This window comes from Eriocheir sinensis, chromosome 65 (assembly GCF_024679095.1).
Source record: "Eriocheir sinensis breed Jianghai 21 chromosome 65, ASM2467909v1, whole genome shotgun sequence".
Classification (NCBI taxonomy): domain Eukaryota; kingdom Metazoa; phylum Arthropoda; class Malacostraca; order Decapoda; family Varunidae; genus Eriocheir; species Eriocheir sinensis.
The window spans coordinates 2,704,750-2,728,436 of NC_066573.1; the positions used below are offsets into that span (position 1 = coordinate 2,704,750).

Here is a 23,687-nt window from a genome sequence, read left to right on the forward strand (position 1 = left end):
ATACGGTGACGCCGACGGTGATGCCGACGTCGGCGTCACCGTACTGAAAGGGTTAAGAATACCAACTTTACACAAGCACGCAGAGCACCGATGGAGCCGGCTCAAAACCACACCCTAACACCTCTTTCCCCTTGGCCAGGCTCTGAACGCCACAAGTACGGGCAGCAGCGTCTTTGGGGCACAATTGGCATGGGGTTAATGGCTGTAGTCTCGGGAGCCCTCATCGACGTATACTCCCAGGGGCTCCCACAGAAGGACTACCTACCTGCCGTCATCTGTGGCCTTGTTTTGATGGTGGCGGACATCTTGGTGGTGGCCAGGATACGGATCCCTTACGCCGACGACCACAAGCTCGTCATGGGAGACGTGGGCAGCACACTCCTCCAGCCACTAGTCCTTCTCTTCTTAGTGAGTCATAACTTCGTCTCAGCTTCAGAAGTTGCGAATCCACTCGATAAATTCTGTTCACTTTACCATTCACTGGTTTTCCTCTTCTGGATGAGTCCCTTACCTTCTGTCTTCGCGTCGGTATATATTACTCAGCGATGAACTCTCCATGCTTCATCCTTGCTAAGTCCTCCTCTTCTTGGCAAGTCACTTAATTAACTTCGCCTCAGCTTTACGGTTTGCAAATGTTTATTTATTTATTTATTTATTTTACGTCGTGGCCTATTGCGCCGGCAGGCTTCTTCCCGGTAGGGCCTGATGGTCGGCCCAGCCCGTTCTGGCGCAGGTGAGTGTTTATAGTGGCGCCATCTTTCATTGGCTCATGCTGCCCTCCCGGAACCCATCTTCAATCCTAGAATCTAGAGTCCGGGTTGATAGGTGGTCATCTGGACAGCATGTGGGTAGTTTTAAGCCACTCGGCGGCGGCTGAAAAATCCCAGCTTGGTGGCACCGGGCGGGGATTTGTGTCCTCAGGTTTACTATTTACAAAGTTAAATTATCGATAAGACTATATTTTTATTGAGAAAAGTCTATACTGAAGCGCTAAGCAGTATTTTTTTTATAAGGACGATGTCCGATACTAAGGATGTATAATAGTTACAATCTCAAACGACGAACCGTATTTACTAGATGAATGAGATTATACCTTTACAAAACCCCAGGTAATTATAATTCGTTCCAGCCACTCTGACAAAAACAATGATCTTGATATAGCAACAACAACAGCTCGGTTATCTCTTTAATTGAAGCACGGTATATTCATATTTTTTTACGTCCACAGGGGATTCATAGCCCAATCAAAAATAGTTTCTTCTTCATGAACGCGCTACAGAATATTATTAATGAACGAAAGGATGATGAAACTGATTGCGTACTTCATGCTGTCACGATGAACGAGTGCGAGCTAATAATAGAGTGAACTATTAAATGCTCTCTCTCTCTCTCTCTCTCTCTCTTTTCCATTACATTTCCGGGATATTCTTCCTGCCGTTGGACTGTCTACTGTGCCGCAAACGTAAAAAGAGAGCAAAGTAAGCAGCAAAGTTATCGTTTGGGAAAAGTTCTTGGAGACCATTCAACGCGCCCTAAGTCACTGTCCTCCTCAGGTGACGGTGTACGTGATGGGTGCCTCGCTGGGCATCGTGTGGGTGTTCAAGCTGATGATGGTGGAGGACGTGGCGCTGGCCTGGAACGCTGAATTCCCGGCCCTGAAATTATTGCAAGGACTCGTGCTGTTGATTGAGACCATCATTGGGGAGGTTCCTTTCTTCTTCCTCTCAGGTGGGGCACTAATGTGTTTATATATAATATTTCTAGCAAGGGAGGCAGCTCAAGGGCAAAAACAAGACAAAAAACACAACAGTAAAAAAGCCCTCTAGACGCTGCTCCGAACAAAGCATAAATAATGAAAAGGTCAATTTCGAATGATACTCTTGATACTCTCCTCCTGAAAAAGTTTCAGTCTTAGGCATGAGAAAACACAGACGAAGGAAGGCTATTCCGAAGTTTACCAGCGGAAGGGATAAACGGATGAAGATGCTGATTAACTCTTGCATAAGGGACCTGGAGAGAATAGGGATGAGCGAGGGTAGAGAGTCGTGTGCAGCAGGGCCGCAGGAAGGGGGGAGGCATGCAGTTAGCAAGTTCAGAAGACCAGTCAGCGCGAGAGTGTCAATAGAATATAAAAAGAGATGCAACATTGCGGAGGAATTTAAGGGCTAGGAGGCTGCTAATAAGAGGAGGGGACTCGGGGGAGTTGATGAGACGAAAAATCTTTGACTCCACTCTGTCTAACAGAGCTGTGTGTGTGGAGCCACCCCACACATGAGATGCATACTCCATACGAGGATGGGCAAGGCACGTGTATATGGACAGCATCTGTTAGGGGGAAAAGAACTGGCGAAGACGGTACAGGACGACTAACCTCGAGGAAGCTGATTTTGCGAGAGAAGAGATATGCAGTTTCCAGTTGAGATTTTGAGTTAAGGATATTCCGAGGATGCTTATTGTAGAAAGGGACAGTTGTGTGTTGTCGAAGAACAGGGGATAGGTGTTTGGAAAATGATGTCGTGTTGACAGGTGGAGACACTGAGTTTTTGAGGCATTGAAGGACACCAGGTTCCTCCTGCCCCATTCACATATTATAGTAATGTCTGAGGTTAAGCGTTCTGCAGCGTCCAGCCGAGAACCATACGTATTTCCTGTAAGGAAAGTCTTTTGTCAAAAGATGTTGAGTAATGCAGAGTGGAGTCATCGGCGGACAAGTGGATAGGGCAGTTTGTTTTGGAAACATCATTAGTGAACAACAGGAAGAGGGTGGAAGAAAGGACAAAGCCCTGTGGGACACCACTGTTGATAGGTTTAAGGGAAGAGCAGCGACCTTCTACCACAGCAGAGGTAGATCGGCCACAAATGAAACTGGAGATAAAAGTACAGAGACGTGATAGAATCCGTAGGAGGGTAGTTTGGAAAGCAAAGATTTGTACCAGACTCTGTTAAAAGCTTTGAAGATGTCTATAGCAACAGCAAAAGTTCCACCACAACGGATAAGAGAGGATGACCAGGAGTCAGTTAGGAAGACAAGAAGATCACCAGTTTAACGCTCTTTGTGGAACCCATACTGGCGATCAGATAGAGCATTGGTTCCCAAACTTTTTTACATGACGGCCCCTATTGATTTATAAGAAAACCTCACGTCCCCCCATCCTTTGTTTATATATATATATATATATATATATATATATATATATATATATATATATATATATATATATATATATATATATATGTGGCCTCTAGCGCCGGTAGGCTATTACATTGGGGCCTGATGGTAGGCCCGAGCCCGTCATGGCGCAGGCAGATGTTTATAGTGGCGCCATTATTATTGGCTCATGCTGCCCCCCGGAGCTCATTCTTGATTTCACTTGCGCTGCACAGATTTTTCTAGAGTCCGGGTTGATGGGTGGTCTTCAGGACAGCATGCGGGTAGTCTTAAGCCACTCGGCGGTGACTGAAAAATCTCAGGTGGTTAGCGGCGGATTCGAGAACCTCATGTGAGGATGATTCAAACAGTGTCACTCCGTGTGTGTGTGTGTGTGTGTGTGTGTGTGTGTGTGTGTGTGTGTGTGTGTGTGTGTGTGTGTGTGTGTGTGTGTGTATTTATTTCTTGCAAAACTGCAATTTTTGGCAGACGGAATCACGCCCCTCCTGTATCCAGCTCACCCCCTCCCAGGGGGTTGTGCCCCCCAGTTTGGGAACCACTGAGATAGAGGGTTAGAAGTAGATTGATGCTTAAGAATTTTCCGGTTAAGGATTAATTCAAAAGCTTTATATAGACAGGATAGTAAAGCTATAGGGCGGTAGTTTGAGAGATTGGAACGGCAACCCTTCTTAAGCACAGGCTGTATGTAGGTGTACTTCCAGCAGGAAGGAAAGGTGGATGATGAACGGCAAAGACGAAAGAGTTTGACCAGGCAGGGTGTCAGCAGCCTTCCGAGGGTTGAGGACAGAGAGGGCATAGAAGACATCACTTGAGAATTTCAATAACAGGCATAGTGGAGTCAGAGGGGGGATAAATAGGAGGATATGTCCTGAATCGTTCAGAGAGGAATTTTTAAAGGTGGAGAACAAATGTTTTTAATGTTTTTTTTCTTGTCCCACCCAAATAGACATCAGACAACTGAATTGTCAAAGAGCTATCAATCCAAATAACTTAATTGCTACAAAGAGTTAAATACCCTAGGACCCAAACTAGGTTTGTTCCACAGTTCCTCAACCAAAGTGAAACTTAAGAGGGAGCATTAAGACACTCAAAAATACCATAAAAGCGCTACTCACCTAATCCTTACGACCATGAGAGTATGGGTGCCCGCCCTTACCTTAATCATAATCTTAGGTAAATGAAGTATCACGTGAGAGTAATGGCATTTACCTCCTCCACACAGAGTTGCTAACCATGCTCTTATGCAGGCAGGATCATCCAGCGTCTGGGCTACACGCCGGTGCTCATCACGTCCCTGGTGTCCACGGGGTTAAGGTGTTGCCTCTACTACACTGTCACTAATCCGTGGTGGTTCCTGCCCATCGAGCTGCTCAACGGCCCCAGCTACAGCCTCTTCCACACTGTCATGGCCTCCTACGCAAGCCACATAGCGCCGCCGGGGGCCCAAGCCACCCTCCAGAGCGTCGTCAGGGCTACTTTCTCCACGGGTAGGTTTGGCTTTTTTTTTTTTTTTTTTTTTTTTTTTTTTGTGTGTGTGTGTGTGTGTGTGTGTGTGTGTGTGCGCGCGCGCTTTTACTTACTTTCTACTTGCCTATTTCCATTTTACTAGATTGAGTTAAGCTTGTAATGTGAGGTTGATGAGTGGGAGTGTTGTGTGTACGAGTCTTACAAAGCCCCCGTATGTTGGCAGGGCTGTCCACGGCAGGGTTCCTGGGCGGCATTTTGTACAACACAGTGGGAGGGTCCGCGGCTTTCCTGCACGTGGGTACCTTTGACCTGGCTTACGTGCTTGTCTTCGGCCTCCTCCACGTCCTCATCACTCGGTACTGCACCCAGGACAAAACGGCCGGTAAGTCTCTCTCCACGCACCTCCTACGAGGGAATGTACTAAGTCTCTCTCTCTCATATAGATATATATATATATATAGATAAATATACATATATATATATATATATATATATATATATATATATACCAAATCAAGTCACTGCTTCAAAACTGCGACCGGTACGCGCAGGAGGCGGTTTTGGGGCGGAGCAGCGGGATGACGTCACTTGAAGCTAAAAAAAAAAAAAAAAAAAACCGCCAGTTCAGGAGTGACTAAAATTGGGGCCGTATGTGCATTCTGGATGTATATTCTCGCCTTCTTTCACAGCGCGTTCAGGCAAGCCACTGACGAAAAAAATGTTTTCTTTTATTGTGCTATTGCGTGACTGTAATTCCAATGCCCACAAACGGCGGTGTGGGGTGTGAGGGAGGGCATGTTGAAGTGACTGATTTAAATTAGTCCGCCTTTCTTCGTTTTCTCTAAATCCCTGTTTCTACATTCTCTAGTTTGGCTCCAAGCAGTGTCACGCATAAACCACGCCTCTGCCGTGTCTCCTCCCACAAACCTGCGTATGACTTGACTTGGTGTATATAGACTTAGGGAATGTAGCTGGCAGTAGTGTTTCCGTGTCTTCTTGGCGAGGTGTTTTTAATTGCTAATGGATGTTGACCTTGGGCTAAGCAAAATTATAAGAAAGTGCTACAAAATCGTGTCCCTATATAGAGGGGTTGCACGTGACGTCATCATCAGCGATCAGCTGATCACTTCTCAGCTGCCCCGCAAAGGCCCGCCATTTTGGGAGGCAAATATTTACCGCAAGAGAGCTCCTCAGCTTTTCCCCGCCATGTTACTGTGTTGGTGTTTGTGTTAGTGGCCCATCTATTACTGTGTGGGTGGGTGTGTTAGTGTCCATCTGTTACTGTGTGGGTGGGTGTGTTAGTGGCCCATCTATTACTGTGTGGGTGGGTGTGTTAGTGTCCATCTGTTACTGTGTGGCTGGGTGTGTTAGTGTCCATCTGTTACTGTGTGGCTGGGTGTGTTAGTGGCCCATCTATTACTGTGTGGGTGGGTGTGTTAGTGTCCATCTGTTACTGTGTGGGTGGGTGTGTTAGTGTCCATCTGTTACTGTGTGGGTGGGTGTGTTAGTGTCCATCTGTTACTGTGTGGGTGGGTGTGTTAGTGGCCCATCTATTACTGTGTGGGTGGGTGTGTTAGTGGCCCATCTATTACTGTGTGGGTGGGTGTGTTAGTGTCCATCTGTTACTGTGTGGCTGGGTGTGTTAGTGGCCCATCTATTACTGTGTGGGTGGGTGTGTTAGTGTCCATCTGTTACTGTGTGGCTGGGTGTGTTAGTGGCCCATCTATTACTGTGTGGGTGGGTGTGTTAGTGTCCATCTGTTACTGTGTGGGTGGGTGTGTTAGTGTCCATCTGTTACTGTGTGGGTGGGTGTGTTAGTGGCCCATCTATTACTGTGTGGGTGGGTGTGTTAGTGTCCATCTATTACTGTGTGGGTGGGTGTGTTAGTGTCCATTTCTTACTGTGTGGGTGGGGTTGGTAGGGGCCCATCTATTACTGTGTGGGTGGGTGTGTTAGTGTCCATCTGTTACTGTGTGGGTGGGTGTGTTAGTGTCCATCTATTACTGTGTGGGTGGGTGTGTTAGTGTCCATCTGTTACTGTGTGGGTGGGTGTGTTAGTGGCCCATCTATTACTGTGTGGGTGGGTGTGTTAGTGTCCATCTGTTACTGTGTGGGTGGGTGTGTTAGTGTCCATCTGTTACTGTGTGGGTGTGGGTGTTAGTGGCCCATCTATTACTGTGTGGGTGTGGGTGTTAGTGCCCCATCTATTACCTTGTCGGTGGGTGTGGGTGTTAGTGTCCATCTATTACTGTGTGGGTGTGGGTTCTAGTGCCCCATCTATTACTGTGTCGGTGGGTGTGTTAGTGGCCCATCTGTTACTGTGTGGGTGGGTGTGTTAGTGACCCATCTATTACTGTGTGGGTGTGTGTGTTAGTGTCCATCTGTTACTGTGTGGGTGGGTGTGTTAGTGTCCATTTCTTACTGTGTGGGTGGGTGTGTTAGTGTCCATTTCTTACTGTGTGGGTGGGTGTGCATAGACTTCACAACTAGTTGACGGGAAATCTCTTCAGTCTTGGCGCGCTGGCTTCGCGTAAGGGGCCGATTGTTATGGCGACTTTCACTGCGACAACTCAAACACACTCTGCGTTCTTACTCCGAATTTAAGTGGAAACAGGACGAAATCTTCAAGTTTTAGTGCATACAAGCAGGCAGAAGTGTCTCTAGAGTGATTTGGTCGAGGATTCAAGGTAACTTATATAAAATAGCACCATGCGTGCACTTTGAAAACGTTGTGTAAAAAATGGCAAATTTGCGTAACTTTAGGTTGAAATCTTTACGTAAAATGAATGATAACTGTAGGATAGTGAAGTCCACAGTTTTACGTATTAGGAAACAAGAAATGTACGTTTAGTTAGTGCCTACATGGCAACTCAGCTCAGTTCCCGCGTCGCCTAACTCGCCTTAGGCACGCAGTCAGCTGGGCACTTCCCCTCTGTAAAGGATTATCGCTGTCCTGCCTCTGTTTACTCTCCAAGTAAAGGACATAGTTATTCATCGTCTCTGTACCCTTCCCCACAACTGCAAGGATCCAGAGGACGATACAAGAAGACACAGAAGGCAGTGGATCGAGTGGAAGTTCCTCCAGGAGATTGGCGAGATTTGCAAGGTACCTAACCACACTTTAGTTGATTAAATTAAATTGAATCGACAGCAAGCTTGTTCAGTTTAATTTTTTTTTTATTTTATAAAATGTTCCAGGTTTGGGCCGGCAAGGAGAAGAAGAAGAGGGGGACAAAGATCGGCAGGCTGCCGACACCCACCGCCTCGGCTCTGCACATCACGTGCAATGCCCTGCCCGCCTCCTGCAGGGACATCATCCTCCGCAAGATCCCCGGGGTCGAGTATGTGTGCATGGGGAAGGCCAACTCTGACCCGACTGAGCACTTGGCGTGCCGCACCATGTGCGGCGCCAACTACTGGACGAGCGTGCAGAACTTCATGGTGAGCAACAGGTTGGCCCAGCGCCTGCATTTGCTGAAGCTCGTCGGGTTCTTCCCCGGGGACGTGCAGGCCGACCTGGACCGGGCCAAGGCAGAGGAGAAGGAGGACGACGAGGTGATCTTGGCCCAGCTTGCCAGGGAGCTGACCGACGACCAGCCGGACCCGCCGACGGACGAGTTGCTTCTCGCCGCGGTCGGCAACTACGCCGGCTACCTGGCCAGGAAGGTCCAGGCCAACTCCTCTGTGGCCGAGTGCTGCAAGCAGGAGCTTGCCCAGCAGGAGGAGATGAAGATTACCGTGGAGCTCGAGAGGGGCGACCCGCCCTCTGTGATGTTCGACGCCCTGGTCGAGCTGGTCGACAGGGGAGAGCTGGAGACGGGCCGGGCGGTCCTGAAGCGGCCATCTCTCCCAATGGCCCACATGGCGTCCTTCGATGTCGCTGGGACTCCAGGATGGGCAGGGAGGACAAGAAGGAGCGAAGGTTGAGGTTCCTCTCCCTTGCCATGCGCCACAGGGACGGGTTCAGGCACCTCCTGGAGTTCCTGGCGGCCTCAGACCCGACCTTGCAGGGGTACAGGTGCCAGGAGGGCACAACCTGGCCAACACCATCTTGCCGCACATCAGCAGGTCCCTCTTCAACTGTTTCGGTGCTAATTTCTCCAAGGACGTGACCTCAGAAGCGAGGAAGAACAAGGCCTTGAAGCAGCCGACCGGCAGGAAGAGGAGCAGTATCGAGGAGGGCAGGAAGGAGACGGCGAGGAACAGGGACGTGTACAAGTCCAGGAAACTGACCGGGGCCCATGTCATAGGCCAAAAGGCTAAAGTGATTGTTCAGGGACGAGGGCCAGATAGCCGGCAAGACGTGCTGCGGCAATAGTGACATCGGAATTCAACCAAAATAAGTTGTGATTGTATATAGAAAATGAATATTTTGCTTTTGTTGAGTAAAATTAAGATGTTTCTGCATGCTTTCCTCAAGTATTAAGTTTCTAATGTGAAAATTAAGTGATTTATTAGATGTTAAAACTTACGTAAAAATTGCACTAAATAAAAAAAAATAAGTAGCTATTTCGGGCAAAAACTTATAAGATATGCTAAATATTGCTATTGATTCTGAAAATATAAGTGATTATCTCTGCATTTGGTGATGTTTGTGCATCTAGCGTAAAATCTGAGGATTTTATAGCCTTTTTAAGTTTTGTTATACTTATATAAAAAACAATTAATCGGGATTTTATTAGGGAACGACTTTGAATTTTTTGATACCGCTGCTCATGGAGACTCATATATGCCTAAGGGAGGTGCCTGTTTTAGTTTCAGGTCGCTAGCTGCTTTGGTTTTGAAAATATTTAAATTTTAAATTTTTGAAAATCGGCCCCCTGCGAATCGGCCCCGCGCCCCGTTTCCCGTCAAGAGATTGTGAAGTCTATGGGGTGTGTTAGTGTCCATCTATTACTGTGTGGGTGGGTGTGTTAGTGTCCATCTATTACTGTGTGGGTGTGGGTGTTAGTGGCCCATCTATTACTGTGTGGGTGTGGGTGTTAGTGTCCATCTATTACTGTGTGGGTGTGGGTGCTAGTGGCCCATCTATTACTGTGTGGGTGTGTTAGTGTCCATCTATTACTGTGTGGGTGTGGGTGTTAGTGTCCATCTATTACTGTGTGGGTGTGGGTGTTAGTGTCCATCTATTACTGTGTGGGTGTGGGTGTTAGTGGCCCATCTATTACTGTGTGGGTGTGACTGTTAGTGTATCTATTACTGTATGGGTGTGGGTGTTAGTGTCCATCTATTACTGTGTGGGTGTGGGTGTTAGTGGCCCATCTATTACTGTGTGGGTGGGTGTTAGTGTCCATCTATTACTGTGTGGGTGTGTGTGTTAGTGTCCATCTATTACTGTGTGGGTGTGGGTGTTAGTGTCCATCTATTACTGTGTGGGTGTGGGTGTTAGTGTCCATCTATTACTGTGTGGGTGGGTGTGTTAGTGTCCATCTATTACTGTGTGGGTGTGGGTGTTAGTGTCCATCTATTACTGTGTGGGTGTGGGTGTTAGTGTCCATCTATTACTGTGTGGGTGTGGGTGTTAGTGTCCATCTATTACTGTGTGGGTGTGGGTGTTAGTGTCCATCTATTACTGTGTGGGTGTGACTGTTAGTGTATCTATTACTGTATGGGTGTGGGTGTTAGTGTCCATCTATTACTGTGTGGGTGTGGGTGTTAGTGGCCCATCTATTACTGTGTGGGTGTGGGTGTTAGTGTCCATCTATTACTGTGTGGGTGTGGGTGTTAGTGTCCATCTATTACTGTGTGGGTGTGGGTGTTAGTGTCCATCTATTACTGTGTGGGTGTGGGTGTTAGTGGCCCATCTATTACTGTGTGGGTGTGAGTGTTAGTGTATCTATTACTGTATGGGTGTGGGTGTTAGTGTCCATCTATTACTGTGTGGGTGGGTGTGTTAGTGGCCCATCTATTACTGTGTGGGTGTGGGTGTTAGTGTATCTATTACTGTGTGGGTGGGTGGGTGTTAGTGTCCATCTATTACTGTGTGTTGGTGTCCATCTATTACTGTGTGTTGGTGTCCATCTATTACTGTGTGGGTGTGGGTGTTAGTGGCCCATCTATTACTGTTACTGATAGGTGCTACACTGCCACTCGCGGTAGATAGACGGGGGCTGCCAAGTATAGGTCAGTGGGCTTTTTGCGAACCCCTTACGTTCTTATGTTCTTACCAAACGCCGCCCGGGGATGCCCGGGGTTAAATTAGTCATATATTCATCGTTCTTATCATCAAATATATCTTAAAGTTTGATAATAAATGTATATACTGTATGTCCACCATCATTTGGCAGCCTAATGGATAGTTATATAACGAAGCCTAGCCTCACTGTCCAGATTATTTGCATATTCACTTAGATTGTGTCATGAAGACACGGCACGGGACAGCCATCATCAGGGGGCAGGGGCTCAGCTGATCGCTCTTGCCTCCCAAAATGGCTGACAGTTGTTTTTCCTAAAACAAAAGCGAAGCGGTGTGACGTCAGTGCAACCCCTCTATAGAAAATCAGGAGAGGTGCTCGTAACTCCACGCACCTTATCACAAGGAAATAATTATAGTCTTGTTACGCCACCGCTTGCCTCAGGATGGCAGTACAAGCACCTCGGCGGCTTGCACAAGTTCCCGACGAGGGCCTCAGACTGCGGGTGGCTGCTACCATACGGCGTCTCAGAGCATGGTGGAGAAGCAGAAACACGTGGAAACAGTTTTAATATAAGACAGTGATAATACGGAGTATAATAGCACAATAATAATACGGAATAACAGCATACTAATACACACACACACACACACACACACACACACACACACACACACACACACACACACACACACACACACACACACACACACACTAGACATTGCGTACAGCGGGCCAAAGCACACAACACAACTAAAGCTTATCTATCTCATCCTGAACCAGGCAAGTAGTTCAGGATGAGACAGATAAACTTAAGAAAAATAAGTCGCCAGGTCCTGACGGGATATTTCCGAGGGTGTTAAAGGAATTAGGTGATGCGCTCAGTGACCCACTAACCGACATCTTTAAGATGTCGGTAAATACTGGTTATGTGCCCTGCCTATGGAAAGTAGCTAATGTGACGCCGATTTTCAAAAAGGGGGACAGGTCAGTTGCTTCAAACTATCGCCCAATTAGCTTAACATCGGTTATAGGCAAGATGCTGGAGTTCATAATAGCCAGGAACATTCGGAAGCATCTAGAGAAACATAGCTTAATTCACGACTCGCAGCTTGGGTTCACGAAAGGTAGGTCATGCCTCACCAATCTCTTGTCCTTCTATAATAAAGTATTTGAGGCGGTAGACAGAGATGAAAATTATGATGTAATCTATCTTGATTTTAGTAAAGCGTTTGACAAAGTTCCTCACCAACGACTGTTGCTTAAATTACAGGCTCACGGAGTAGAGGGTAAAGTTTTGAACCGGGTCAAGGCGTGGCTTAGCAATAGGAAGCAAAGAGTGCAAATCAATGGTAAAAGATCTGACTGGGGATGTGTTACGAGTGGGGTCCCACAAGGTTCGGTATTAGATCCACTTTTGTTTATTATTTATATCAATGACTTAGATACAGGAATTAGTAGTGATGTCAGTAAGTTTGAAGATGATACCAAGATCGGTAGAGTAATTGAGTCGGATCAGGACGCTAGTATTCTCCAGGATGAACTAAACAGATTGCATGACTGGGCGGATAAATGGCAGATGGAGTTCAATGTAGGGAAGTGCAGTATTCTGAGTGTAGGTAGGAACAACCCCTCTCATAACTATTGCTTAAATGACACTCTCATAAGCAGGTCTAAAAGTGAGAGGATTTAGGGGTCTTAGTGAGCTCTGATCTCCGTCCAAGGGCACAATGCATTCAAGCTAGAAATCGAGCAAATAGGGTACTGGGATTTATTTCAAGGAGCTTAAGCAACAGAAGCGCCGAAGTCTTCCTCAAACTATATTTAGCATTAGTTAGACCTCATCTTGACTATGCGGTTCAGTTCTGGTCACCTTACTGTAGAATGGATATCAAAATGTTATAATCGGTGCAGATGATGATGACTAAGATGACTCAGGGGTTGAGAAGCTTGCCATACGAGGAAAGACTCAAACAGTTAAACTTGTATTCTCTAGAAAGGCGACGGGTGCGTGGAGACATACATGATCGAGGTTTATAAATGGATGAAGGGCTTTAATAAGGGGGATATTCATAAGGTTTTGTTGGTAAGAGAACCGGGTAGGACACGAAGTAACGGGTTTAAACTGGATAAATTCAGATTCAACAGGGACATAGACTAAAATTGGTTTACTAACAGGGTGGTGAATGAGTGGAATAGACTTAGCAGTCATGTGGTGAGTGCCAATACAATTGTCACATTCAAAAATAGATTAGATAAATTCATGGACAGCGATATTAGGTGGGGTTAGATACACGGGAGCTTAGGTTCAAAGGAGCTGCCTTGTACAGGCCTACCGGCCTCTTGCAGACCCCTGCGTTCTTATGTTCTTATGTTAACATTGGGCGGGTGGAACGGAGGTCTTGTTTGGTCCCCGGACGAGGCACAACTCCTGAGTTACTCCTCTGTCCCGCCAGGCACACAGTTCCACTTATATACCACCTCCAGGCCCCAGTACTCGTCTCTCTCTCTCTCTCTCTCTCTCTCTCTCTCTCTCTTCCCCCCCTCAAGTTCCCAATCCTGCCAGGCACAATGCCCCGCGCACATTCACACACGTAGAGACATACACACAGGATCATACAGCAAGGTTTGCATATCATCTGGGACACGCATTCTTTTACGGTAATGGAAACAGGCCAATGGTTAAGCAAGGACGTAAGAAAGTGCTTGCAAGAGTGTGCTGATGTCTACATAGGTAGTATTCATGTGGGATCGTTGATTTCCAAGGCGAGTCGTGATGAGGATAAAATACCGTCTATTTGGTAATATTGACAGCAATACTGCACTCCTAGGTTGTGTTCAAGTTAGGCCAAAGTAAGGGTGATAAACGTGTAGAATCGTTAGTTTTAATGATGATTCTTGATTATAAGGATAAAGGAACATTTTTTTCAAGTAATTTAGACTGTACGAGTCAAAACTAAGCGTCTCCATTTATCTTCAGTTAAATCCGAGAAGGGTTATGTTTGTACAGGAATGTTGTTGCTGTTGTTGTTGCATTTAAATGGTTCTTCATAAAAGGCAGAGATAGACTTTCTTTTACGTGGTTTAGAAAATACAAGTATTACAACTCACGTTTCTAATTGCCCTCAAGTGACAAAGGCAGTCAAAGTCGATTAATGAATGTAGGCTCATAAATTTTAATTGTAACTCGAGAGAGAAATTACCAGCTTCGTTAAAACCCTCAGGTGACTTTGATTGATATTCCCCAAACCTTTAAACTTTGTTCGGCACATTTTTGTTTAAACATTGCCTTGACGACTCACTTTGTTATCCTTCGACTGTTACCTACAGACTCAGAGTATGTGTGTATCTACGAACAACCACAATGTTTCTGTTTTCTTCAGGTGAGCCGAGCTGTTTGATGGTGCCGTGTCAGGACAAAGTAGATCCCTTCGCTGGCAAGTCGGTGGAGGTGGTGAAAGAGCTGCTGCTGGAGCAGGACTGTGGCGGACTTACTGGGGCCGTGGCCAGACCCAACGTGGTGACAGATGACGAGTGTGTGAAGTTTATGGTCTGAAAGTTCCTTCACCGCTGGTCGTTGAAGGGATTAACATTTAGCAGTATATCCTCCTGTCGAGCATCAGCACACGTGTTTGCGCCTACCTCATAGGGCTTCCAGACTCATGCTGACAAGGGGTGGGCAGGTACCGGTACCAGTGCCGGTACTAACGCTACCAGCTATACAGTACGGTACCGGTGCCAGACTGCTCGGTATCGGTACCGGTACTGATCAGTCGCTCATGCTGTCCCTCATTTCTTCCTCACACGAGTGAGAGGCTGAGACTGAGTGCCTGAGTGGATATCTCGGTGATATGGATATTCTCTCTCTCTCTCTCTCTCTGTCAAAATCGCGTCAAACCTCAAATCCTCACATCAATGCATCGATGCAGCAAGTAAAGCGAACAGAATGTTGGGCTTCATTAAAAGAAATTTTTTATTCAAGAATAAAGATGTAATACTTCCACTCTACAATAGTTTAGTTAGACCCCACTTGGAATATGCGGTACAGTTTTGGTCTCCCCACCATGCAAAGGACATTGCTAAATTAGGTGTTCAGCGTCGGGCAACAAAAATTATCCCTTCCTTGCGCAACAAATCTTACGAAGAAAGGCTTTCCACCCTTAACATGTTCTCTCTTGAGAAACGTGGCCTCCGAGGAAAACTGATCGAATGTTTTAAAATACTTAATGGTTTCACGAATGTAGACAGATCAACATTGTTTATGATCGATGACACTTTGCGAACGAGGAACAATGGCGTAAAACTCAAATGTAGACAAGTAGATTCAGACTGCACCAATTTTTTCTTCACCAACATTGTAGTGCGTGAATGGAATAAGCTCCCACCGTCAGTGGTCTAGAGTAGCACGATTGACTCCTTCAAAAACAAGCTCGACCGTCACTTCCTTCAACTTAATATTAACTAGAGTTGAAATGCAACGTTTTGGAGCCATCTGATTAATGTAGAATCACTTAGGTTTAAGGACAGACCACCTAGTCTGGACCATGGGGTCTGTGTGGTCTGATTTTCTATGTAAATCTATGTAAATCTTTCCTGAATGAAGTGAATATCTATTTTTTCGATAAATAAAATAGCATATAGGTATAGTTATTAAGGATGGACTCGTAGTCTAATAACAATAACAGTATATATTAGCAAACCTTAAAAAAAAAGAATCGGACATGAATAATTATCTAATAGATAAGTTGATAAAATATTGGAGGATCGAAGGAACAACCGGCAGGACAACATGGCGGGAAGACGGGCAACGACTCCGCACAGCAAGGCCTAACTCGTCTGCACTCTCCATAGTCAGGCATGGCTGGCGAGCGTGTCACTAAGCGCCGGTATTGGAATCCAACGGGCACTAGTAGCGGTAATGGGTATCGTTAGGGTTCCGGTACTTTAACGGTACCATGGTACCGTTAAAGTACCGGGATCCCTTTGCTGTACGTATCTTCAATCAAGCAAGAGTAAAGAGTCATACATCACGACAGCCACTATAACCCTGCGCCACTAACGGGCTGGGGCCATTCATAAAGCCCCTCAAGAAACTTGCAGACGCTGAAACACGTACACACACACACACACACACACACACACACACACACACACACACACACACACACGTATCCATTCTCAAGATTTACGTTCACACTGTTGTCGTCACTGGTATTGGTGGTAGTGGGAGGAAAACTGCTAGTATTAAACACCGAGGAAAAGTAATTGTTTAAGAGGTTTGCAACGTGTTGGCTGTCTGTCACTGTTTGTCAGAGGTCGAATTCCACTTCTGGTCGCCTTAATTCCTGTTGTTTAAATAACTGAAGAAAGATTTCGGTTTATTTTTACAGTTGGCTGCAATGTTTTCTTCATATCTACGCTTTGCCTGACATATCAATAATTTTACTCGCCGCCTGGTTTCATGATAAAGTCTAATGTATTCGGGCGTGCTGTGTTCTTTCTTTAGTCTGTATAACAATTTTCTCTCCTTAAAGATCATTTACTCACTCAGCAGGACACATTGGTCCTATTGTGCGAGAAGCAAAGTAACACTAATAAAAGCCCACCTTGGTTTAATAGCGAAATCAAACACTCGGTTAAAGTTTAGCCAGGCTTCCTCTACTTTGCCGTCATCTGATAGTTGTATTTCTGTTAGTTTGTGTCTGATTTCTACGAAATTAGTTTTTTTTAAATTGGGCACCTTTACTTTATTTTCAGTCACTGTTGTTTGAGCTCTAATGTCGACGCGAACTAATTTATGATCGCAAGAACCGAGGTGTTCTCCTACCGTAACATTACTGACTATACTCTGGCTCGGCTAAACGTGCGGTTGGGGGTGATTCAGCGTAGGGAACCCTCTTGTATAGCCTTGCTGCGTGTCTCCTAGCCCGCGATGTAGGAATGTTCTAATATAAGTAAAACCATGGCAAATGTGATCAGAAAATATGCATACACATTTAATCTTAGTATTATAACGTATGAAAGAACAATTAACTTATAATGGACAAGATATCTATAAGCATATAAAGAAACGTGGCATACATATTTTACATTGTTGCTAAAAAAATGCTATACTTATTATTGAGTTTACCTTTCGTTTTGGGACGTGTAAGTAGTTTCACAATTATATTTAGATTACATCGTGAAGGAATGTACGTTAAAATGAGCTGACATAAGTAAGAAAAAAATACATTCAAATCCTCGCGGCGGTGACGCCACGAGAAAGAGGCCCTGTGAGGAACAAGCGTGAGTACAGCGGTGCCACGTTTTTAACCCCACGTTAACCACAGGGCACAGACACAACCGCACATTTAGCTGAGCCAGACTATAGATTATCTTGGGTCGCTATAACAAGGTCTTATCTTATTTTGTCGAGTTGGGTCAGAAACCATTTGGCTTAGGTAATTTTCTTCTAAAAATTCGATCATTCTATGTGACTCGCCTTCTGTACCTGACAGTTTTACTCAGTCTCCTAATATTAGTGAATCGCTGTTATTAAGTGACTGCCTTAAAACGCTGTACATTTCAACATCTTCGAGTGATTGCTCCGGAGGCCTGTGGGTGACATATATTTAGACTGACTCTTGCAATGTTTACACGCACGCACAAATGTTCAACGTTACTGTCTCTTGGTGTTCTGTTAGAGGGTTGCAAATAGCTTTTGACTTAAAGGGAGAGAGAGAGAGAGAGAGAGAGAGAGAGAGAGAGAGAGAGAGAGAGAGGGGGAGCTGTGCCACTGTTATTGTTATATCTGCTTATCACATCACGAGACAAAGACCCAAGGACACTGCTGATAAAACAGAGGCCACACTGACGCAAATGTAAATAGCTTCATTGCGTTCAAGGTTGTCTGAAATTGATTGATAGATAAATAGATAGGTAAGCAGAGGTAGATAAATAGACAGACAAATAGATAGAAAGATTGATGGAACGATAGAGATAAATAGATAGCCTAGATATGAGCCCCCCATCGCACGTCCAGGGAACTTACATATGAACACTTTTTACCTTTACAAACAAAATGTATCTTTGGGGTAACGCTTCTTATGTGAATATTTATTTTCATAATTTTATGAAGTAGCTTCCTCAAATTGAGATTGTAATAGTAAATATTCAGTTAAACAAGTACACACACACACACACACACACACACACACACACACACACACACACACACACACACACACACACACACACACACACACACACCTTATTATTTTTTTTAATCCGTTAGTTTACTCACCGGTATTTTTTTTGTAGCTTTACTGATTAAGGTCATAAACCAGAAGCATACAAAACTGTTACACAGCACAACTTCAAACTTACAATGTTGGCTGATTTTTGTCTCATTTCTCTGCATTCATACGCTATAATTATCTCCTCTCGTAACAGATGGGCAAGGCAAGTGCATTTACAATAAGTAACAGGCTCTTCAGACACCAATTATCACCTAAAACTTCAAAATTAGATATTCCCAAAGCGTGTTAATTTTCCTACATGTAAATATCGCCCAACTCCGGTGTGATGTTATTTGCCATCCTAATTACGCAAGGGCGGGCTTTGTTTACAAACAGAGGGTGGATGAATTTCGACACGGTGTGGTGTCATGAGACATCCCATCCTGAATACATATATACATGAAATTATGATTGACTCCTTGTCGGGATCTGTGCCACCCAAGTTTATTTACTTTATTATAAAAGCAAATGACGACGCATGTGTGTATATAACTAAATGACGTATATATGTACTAAATGACGTATATATGTGTGTATATAACTAAATGACGACGCATGTGTGTATATAACCATAGGATATCAACAATCACTCTTCTTCTTGTGGCCTGTTCCGCTTTGCATCGCTTTTTAGGTCCTCATTGGTACTTTTTTACACTTAGATGCTTCACTTAGTCACTCTATGATAGTAAATTTTGGGTTCCGCGATGCGATAATAAGGATGGGATGTCTCATGATACCGGATGGCAGATGACACCACAACGGTACCGTGTCTTTTGTCGACTGCCTATTGTGATCCGTCCCACCTAACTTCATTATTTTTTTTAAAGTAAATGATGACGTATGTTTTATATTTAAAAATTGCTTGAAATATCAAAGTTTCTTCCTGCACCCCTTGTATGTCAGTAAATGTGATAAAAGAGATATAGCCTGTACCCCTTGCATATCGGTATATATGATAAAAGAGCTAACCTACACGCCTTGTATGTCAATAAATGTGATAAAAGATTGCCTGTACCCCTTGCATGTCGGTATATGTGATAAAAGAGATAACCTGCACGCCTTTTTTTTATTTTTTTTACGTCGTTGCCTGTTGCGCCGGTAGGCATCTTCCTGGTGGGGCCTGATGGTCGGCCCAAGGCTTCTTCCAGGTAGGGCCTGATGGTCGGCCCAGCCCGTTCTGGCGCAGGCGAGTGTTTATAGTGGCGCCATCTTGGTATGTCAGTAAATGTGATTAAAGATAGACTGCACCCCTTGTATGTCGGCAAATGTGCTAAATGAGATAACCTGCACGCCTTGTATATCGGTTGATTATATAATATGTTTGTCAGTAAATGTGATAAAAGAGATAACCTGCACCCCTTGTTTGTCAGTAAGGGCCGCTTTCACAGTCACTTCGTATGTTTTGATCGTTACCAATGGCGGCGATCGACGCTATAGTTTTCCACGTGACCTGGCCTATGGGGTAGTGGCGGCTGCAGAGGAAGCGAGAGGTGTTGAGAGTGTGTGGCAAGGTGCGGGGCTAGGCTAACCCCGCAGCCGCCACTACTCCATTGGCCAGTTTTACGTGGAAATACTATAGCGGCGATAACAGCCATTGGTAACGATCAAAACAAACAAAACGACTGTGAAAGCGGCCCTAAATGTGATAAAGGAGATGACCTACACCCTTGTATATACTGCCGCCATCTTGCCTGGACAAACTACGATATCAACATTCTGTGTTTGTAAACATCGGGTTCCGCGCTTGCGCAGATCAGGGTGGGATGTCTTAGGATACGTGGATGGCAGATGACACCACACCGGCACTATTTCGAAGCTTGGTAATATCTGTCTCCCCCCTCCCCCCAACACACACCAATCACGTGTCATCCCGCTATCCTTGAGTTAAAACAATGAAGGTGCAGAGTACATACGTTATTTATCTAATTCCGCAGACTGGGCTCTGGAAGGGTAACTAAATAAAATAGGAACAGCTGACATATCTCACTGTCCGCTGTAATGTATTAGGTGTATGTTCTTACTTCCACTTATAAATTTCCCTTCCTCATACATCCTTTCTTCAATTCTTTTAACTTTTTTTCTTTTTCTTCCTTTCTCCTTTTACTTGTTTCATTTTTTTCTTCCTTCCTTCCTTCTCTCCCTCCTTCCTTCTTTCCTTCCTCCCTTCCTACCTTCATTCATGCCTTCATTCATCCAATTCATTTATTCTCTCTCTCTCTCTCTCTCTCTCTCTCTCTCTCTCTCTCTCTCTCTCTCTCTCTCTCTCTCTGATGCATAATATAACTACAGTATTGAGAACCAACATGCCGCACAGGCGAGGTGGGCGCAGGGTGAATGAGTACAAGCGGCGGTATAAGTCGAAAGCAGGAGACTTTTGTGTGTGTGTTTATTAAGCAGTTTTCAAGACAAACAAACATTCACTGATCAAAGGAAGACGAGTGTTTTTATCTAATCAGAGAACAGGGCGCAGACTCTATTGAATATCTCAGATGTGTTAAAAAACATAACTTTGTTTGTTAGTTGTCGATTTATATATATATTTTTTTTTTACGGTAAGAAAAACAGTTTATTAATGAAAACACCAAAGTCCGCTAATCGCTCTTCCAGTAAAAGCAAGTTAAATTAGTTTGTCAGTCAATCAGTCAGTCAGTCAGTCGGTTAGTTTGATAAATGGTTAGTTAGTGAAACCAAATTGTCGAGTCCGTTTTGGTTTGGCTCCCGGGTCATTTTCTCTGCTCTGCCACAGTCCCAACACCTACTTTTTCCTCTCATATGTTACCTATAGGCTATAGCTTACATATGAGAGGAAGAGATAGGTGTTGGGACTGTGTGGCAGAGCAGAGGGGAGGAAAGGACCCGCGGGAGCCAACGCCAGACCGGCCTCGACATATTTGGAAGACTATTATAGTAGTCAGTTATTTATTGAGTTAGTCGATTCGTTTGTCAGTAGGTTAGCCAGTTAGTTAGTTAGCCAGTTAATCAGTCGGCAAGTTTATTCGTCAGTCAGTCAGTTATCTATTAATTTTGTTAGTTGGTTCGTAACATAAAATTAGTTGGTTAGTTGGTTATATAGTTAATCACCAAGTTCGTTAGTTAATGCGTTCGTTAATTAGTCTTATAGTAAGTATTTCCACATCCTTACTTCTGAGAGCCAGTAGTCAGGGTTTCCAGGCCTAAAGAGCTTTCACCTGTCAGTTTCCACGGATCTAGAAGAGACAAGGTGGTCCACTTATCTAAACTGATATGAGGCGTTGGTCCATTCTGAAGATTTATAAGACCTCAATTTAATAAAAAAATATGAAGGTTGATAATCAGTAAACCAATTGTCCAGCTTCTCTTAAAATGATGTAGATGTAGAGAGAAAGCCCAGTTGAAGCACGCAAAGATGAACGGGCGGAAAAATAGGCTATTGAGTGCAGCATGAAGAGACAGGGAGGGAGCATCATGAATTAGGGAACAGACAAAGAATGAATTAAGATATTATAATCGCGATACAGAACACGTAGAACTAATCAACGTGGAACGGATGGAAACGCAGAGTAACAATTATATTAGTGGGGACCCCCCCAAAAATATGGAAAACAGGGCCGACAGAAAACCAGCTAGGTGTTGATGAAATTACAACACATGCCGGAGCAGGATGGAGTAACTGACCCCTGAGGTGGAGGACGTTGAGAGAGGTCTTTTTTCTGTAGTGGCTATTTCCTTCAGTGCAAGTTAGGGACTGTCAATGGCTGTAGATGATGATGATGACACTGATGATGATGATGAGATTCAGGGAATATATTCAACCCTCGTGATTTCACATTAAGTTGTCTGGAAGAGATAAGAAAGAGAAATAATTACCAACATAACAGAATACTTGTTTTCATTAAAATACCATGCAGCAGGGTCTTTAATTTTGAGTCGTGTAAAAAATATGGACAGGGGGGTTACAAAATAAAAACAGGTGCATGAGCGTACGATATATGAGTTGAAGGTCTCCAAGATAAACTTTACGTAATATCAAAGTTGTCAATGCCTGCATGGCCATTGGTAAGTTAATTGGAAGGCTATTGAGCCACTGTCCACGTCTAGGCTGGGATGTGTACTTTCACATGCATGATTGCTGTATGTTTTATCTTATCGAGCCTTCACCGAAATAACATAATATACATTGATACGACCGGGGGAGGGAACGTGTGACACGTGTTGAAACAGATGCCGGTATGAAATTACCAAGATAAGTTTAGGGAGGAAGATAGGACAGACTTCAAACTATTAAAAAAAAGATCGTAAAACATGAACTTCGACTCTCTCTCTCTCTCTCTCTCTCTCTCTCTCTCTCTCTCGAGTAGGGACTACCACAATAAGAAAACAACTTCAAATATCTCATGACCATGCACAACAAAGTGAACAAGTGGAGGGGAAGAGTGGCAAGACATATGACCATATTTGATGGTTTGGCATCTATCCCGTTTTCAGGAGCAGCATATAAGAATTAAGACAGCGGGTGTTCTGCATGATGCATATGTTACAAGGAATATGTGAAATAAGGATTAGCCTGCACGTGAACCCTAAGAGTATCAGGGATTTCATGTAATCGCTGTGACTGTCAGGAAATACACGAAATCTCTATACTTTCTGGGGATTTCGTGAAATCACTATTTTTTTAACTCCATTTATTACGGGAAATCCCTAAAAAATGGTTTAATATAAAATACAATAACCCAGTTTGCATGGTATGTCAGTAATAATGCACTTACATCTAAATGGTAAAATGTATCTGAAGGTAATCTATATGATAATAAGAAACTAAGAAAAAAAAATCATGTAAAATTCTTCATATGCGTATTATGTCAATAATGCTTTTTCATTTAATTGATAGAATATGTTGAAATATCATCTTCTGGTATGCGTCGATCTCTTCTTAGCAAGCTTTTCAATATCACCACATTGTAGAACCTCATACTTGTTGAGTAAGTAATAGTCACGCCGTACGAATTTCCACTCGTACGCTGATGACTCTACTCTGCAATATTCAACTTCTTTCAACAGAAGACCCTTCCAACAGGAATTACAAGACTCCAGACTGGATGCTGCAGAACACTTAAACCTCAGACATTGCTATCATTTTTGATTGGAGTAGAAGGATCCTTGGCTGAACCATGGCCTTCTAAAAAAAAATTAGGACATGGCTGAACCCACCAACCCTCCGCCTGATGACGTCATGCGGCAGTTGATTCAAAATTTGACGCGCTCTCCGGTAGACCTAGTGAGTGTCCTTTGATTCTGGTTATGAGTGGATTTGCTCTCCGGCTAAGCTCCGCCCTCCCCCTACCCCTCCATGCTTCGCCTCACAGTGAAGACAAGAATTCGATAGACATTTTTTTAAAGTGGCTTCCTCAAGGCCGGTGTGTTCTGCATACACACACTACACCAATCCTTACCCTACCCTCTTAATTAACGGTAGAAACTATAAAGAAAGACATTGCTGAGAGGGCCTGCTGATACCCTGGTTGGTTATCATGGTTGAAATTAGGTGTTTTGCATTGAGATGACTGTAGGCCTATATACCTGGTTCAATGTTCAGGTTTGGTAGTTAAGTGTCATGGTTTAGTTTGGGTGTTATACATTACTTTAAAGGGTGTGCCTTGTATA

General features: G+C 44.3%; 1 protein-coding gene across 1 annotated transcript in view; it reads left to right on the forward strand.

The window, feature by feature from the left end:
- The window catches only part of LOC126987503 (major facilitator superfamily domain-containing protein 6-B-like), a 21,529-nt gene extending 4,012 nt beyond the window's left edge, over positions 1-17,517 (forward strand). The window contains exons 3-7 of the mRNA XM_050844489.1: positions 140-408; positions 1,554-1,728; positions 4,417-4,656; positions 4,860-5,018; positions 14,154-17,517. Of these exons, the coding sequence (XP_050700446.1) occupies positions 140-408; positions 1,554-1,728; positions 4,417-4,656; positions 4,860-5,018; positions 14,154-14,326 (1,016 nt within the window). The 3' untranslated portion in view covers positions 14,327-17,517. The remainder of the gene's footprint in view (positions 1-139; positions 409-1,553; positions 1,729-4,416; positions 4,657-4,859; positions 5,019-14,153) is intronic.
- The last annotated feature ends 6,170 nt before the right edge of the window (positions 17,518-23,687 follow it).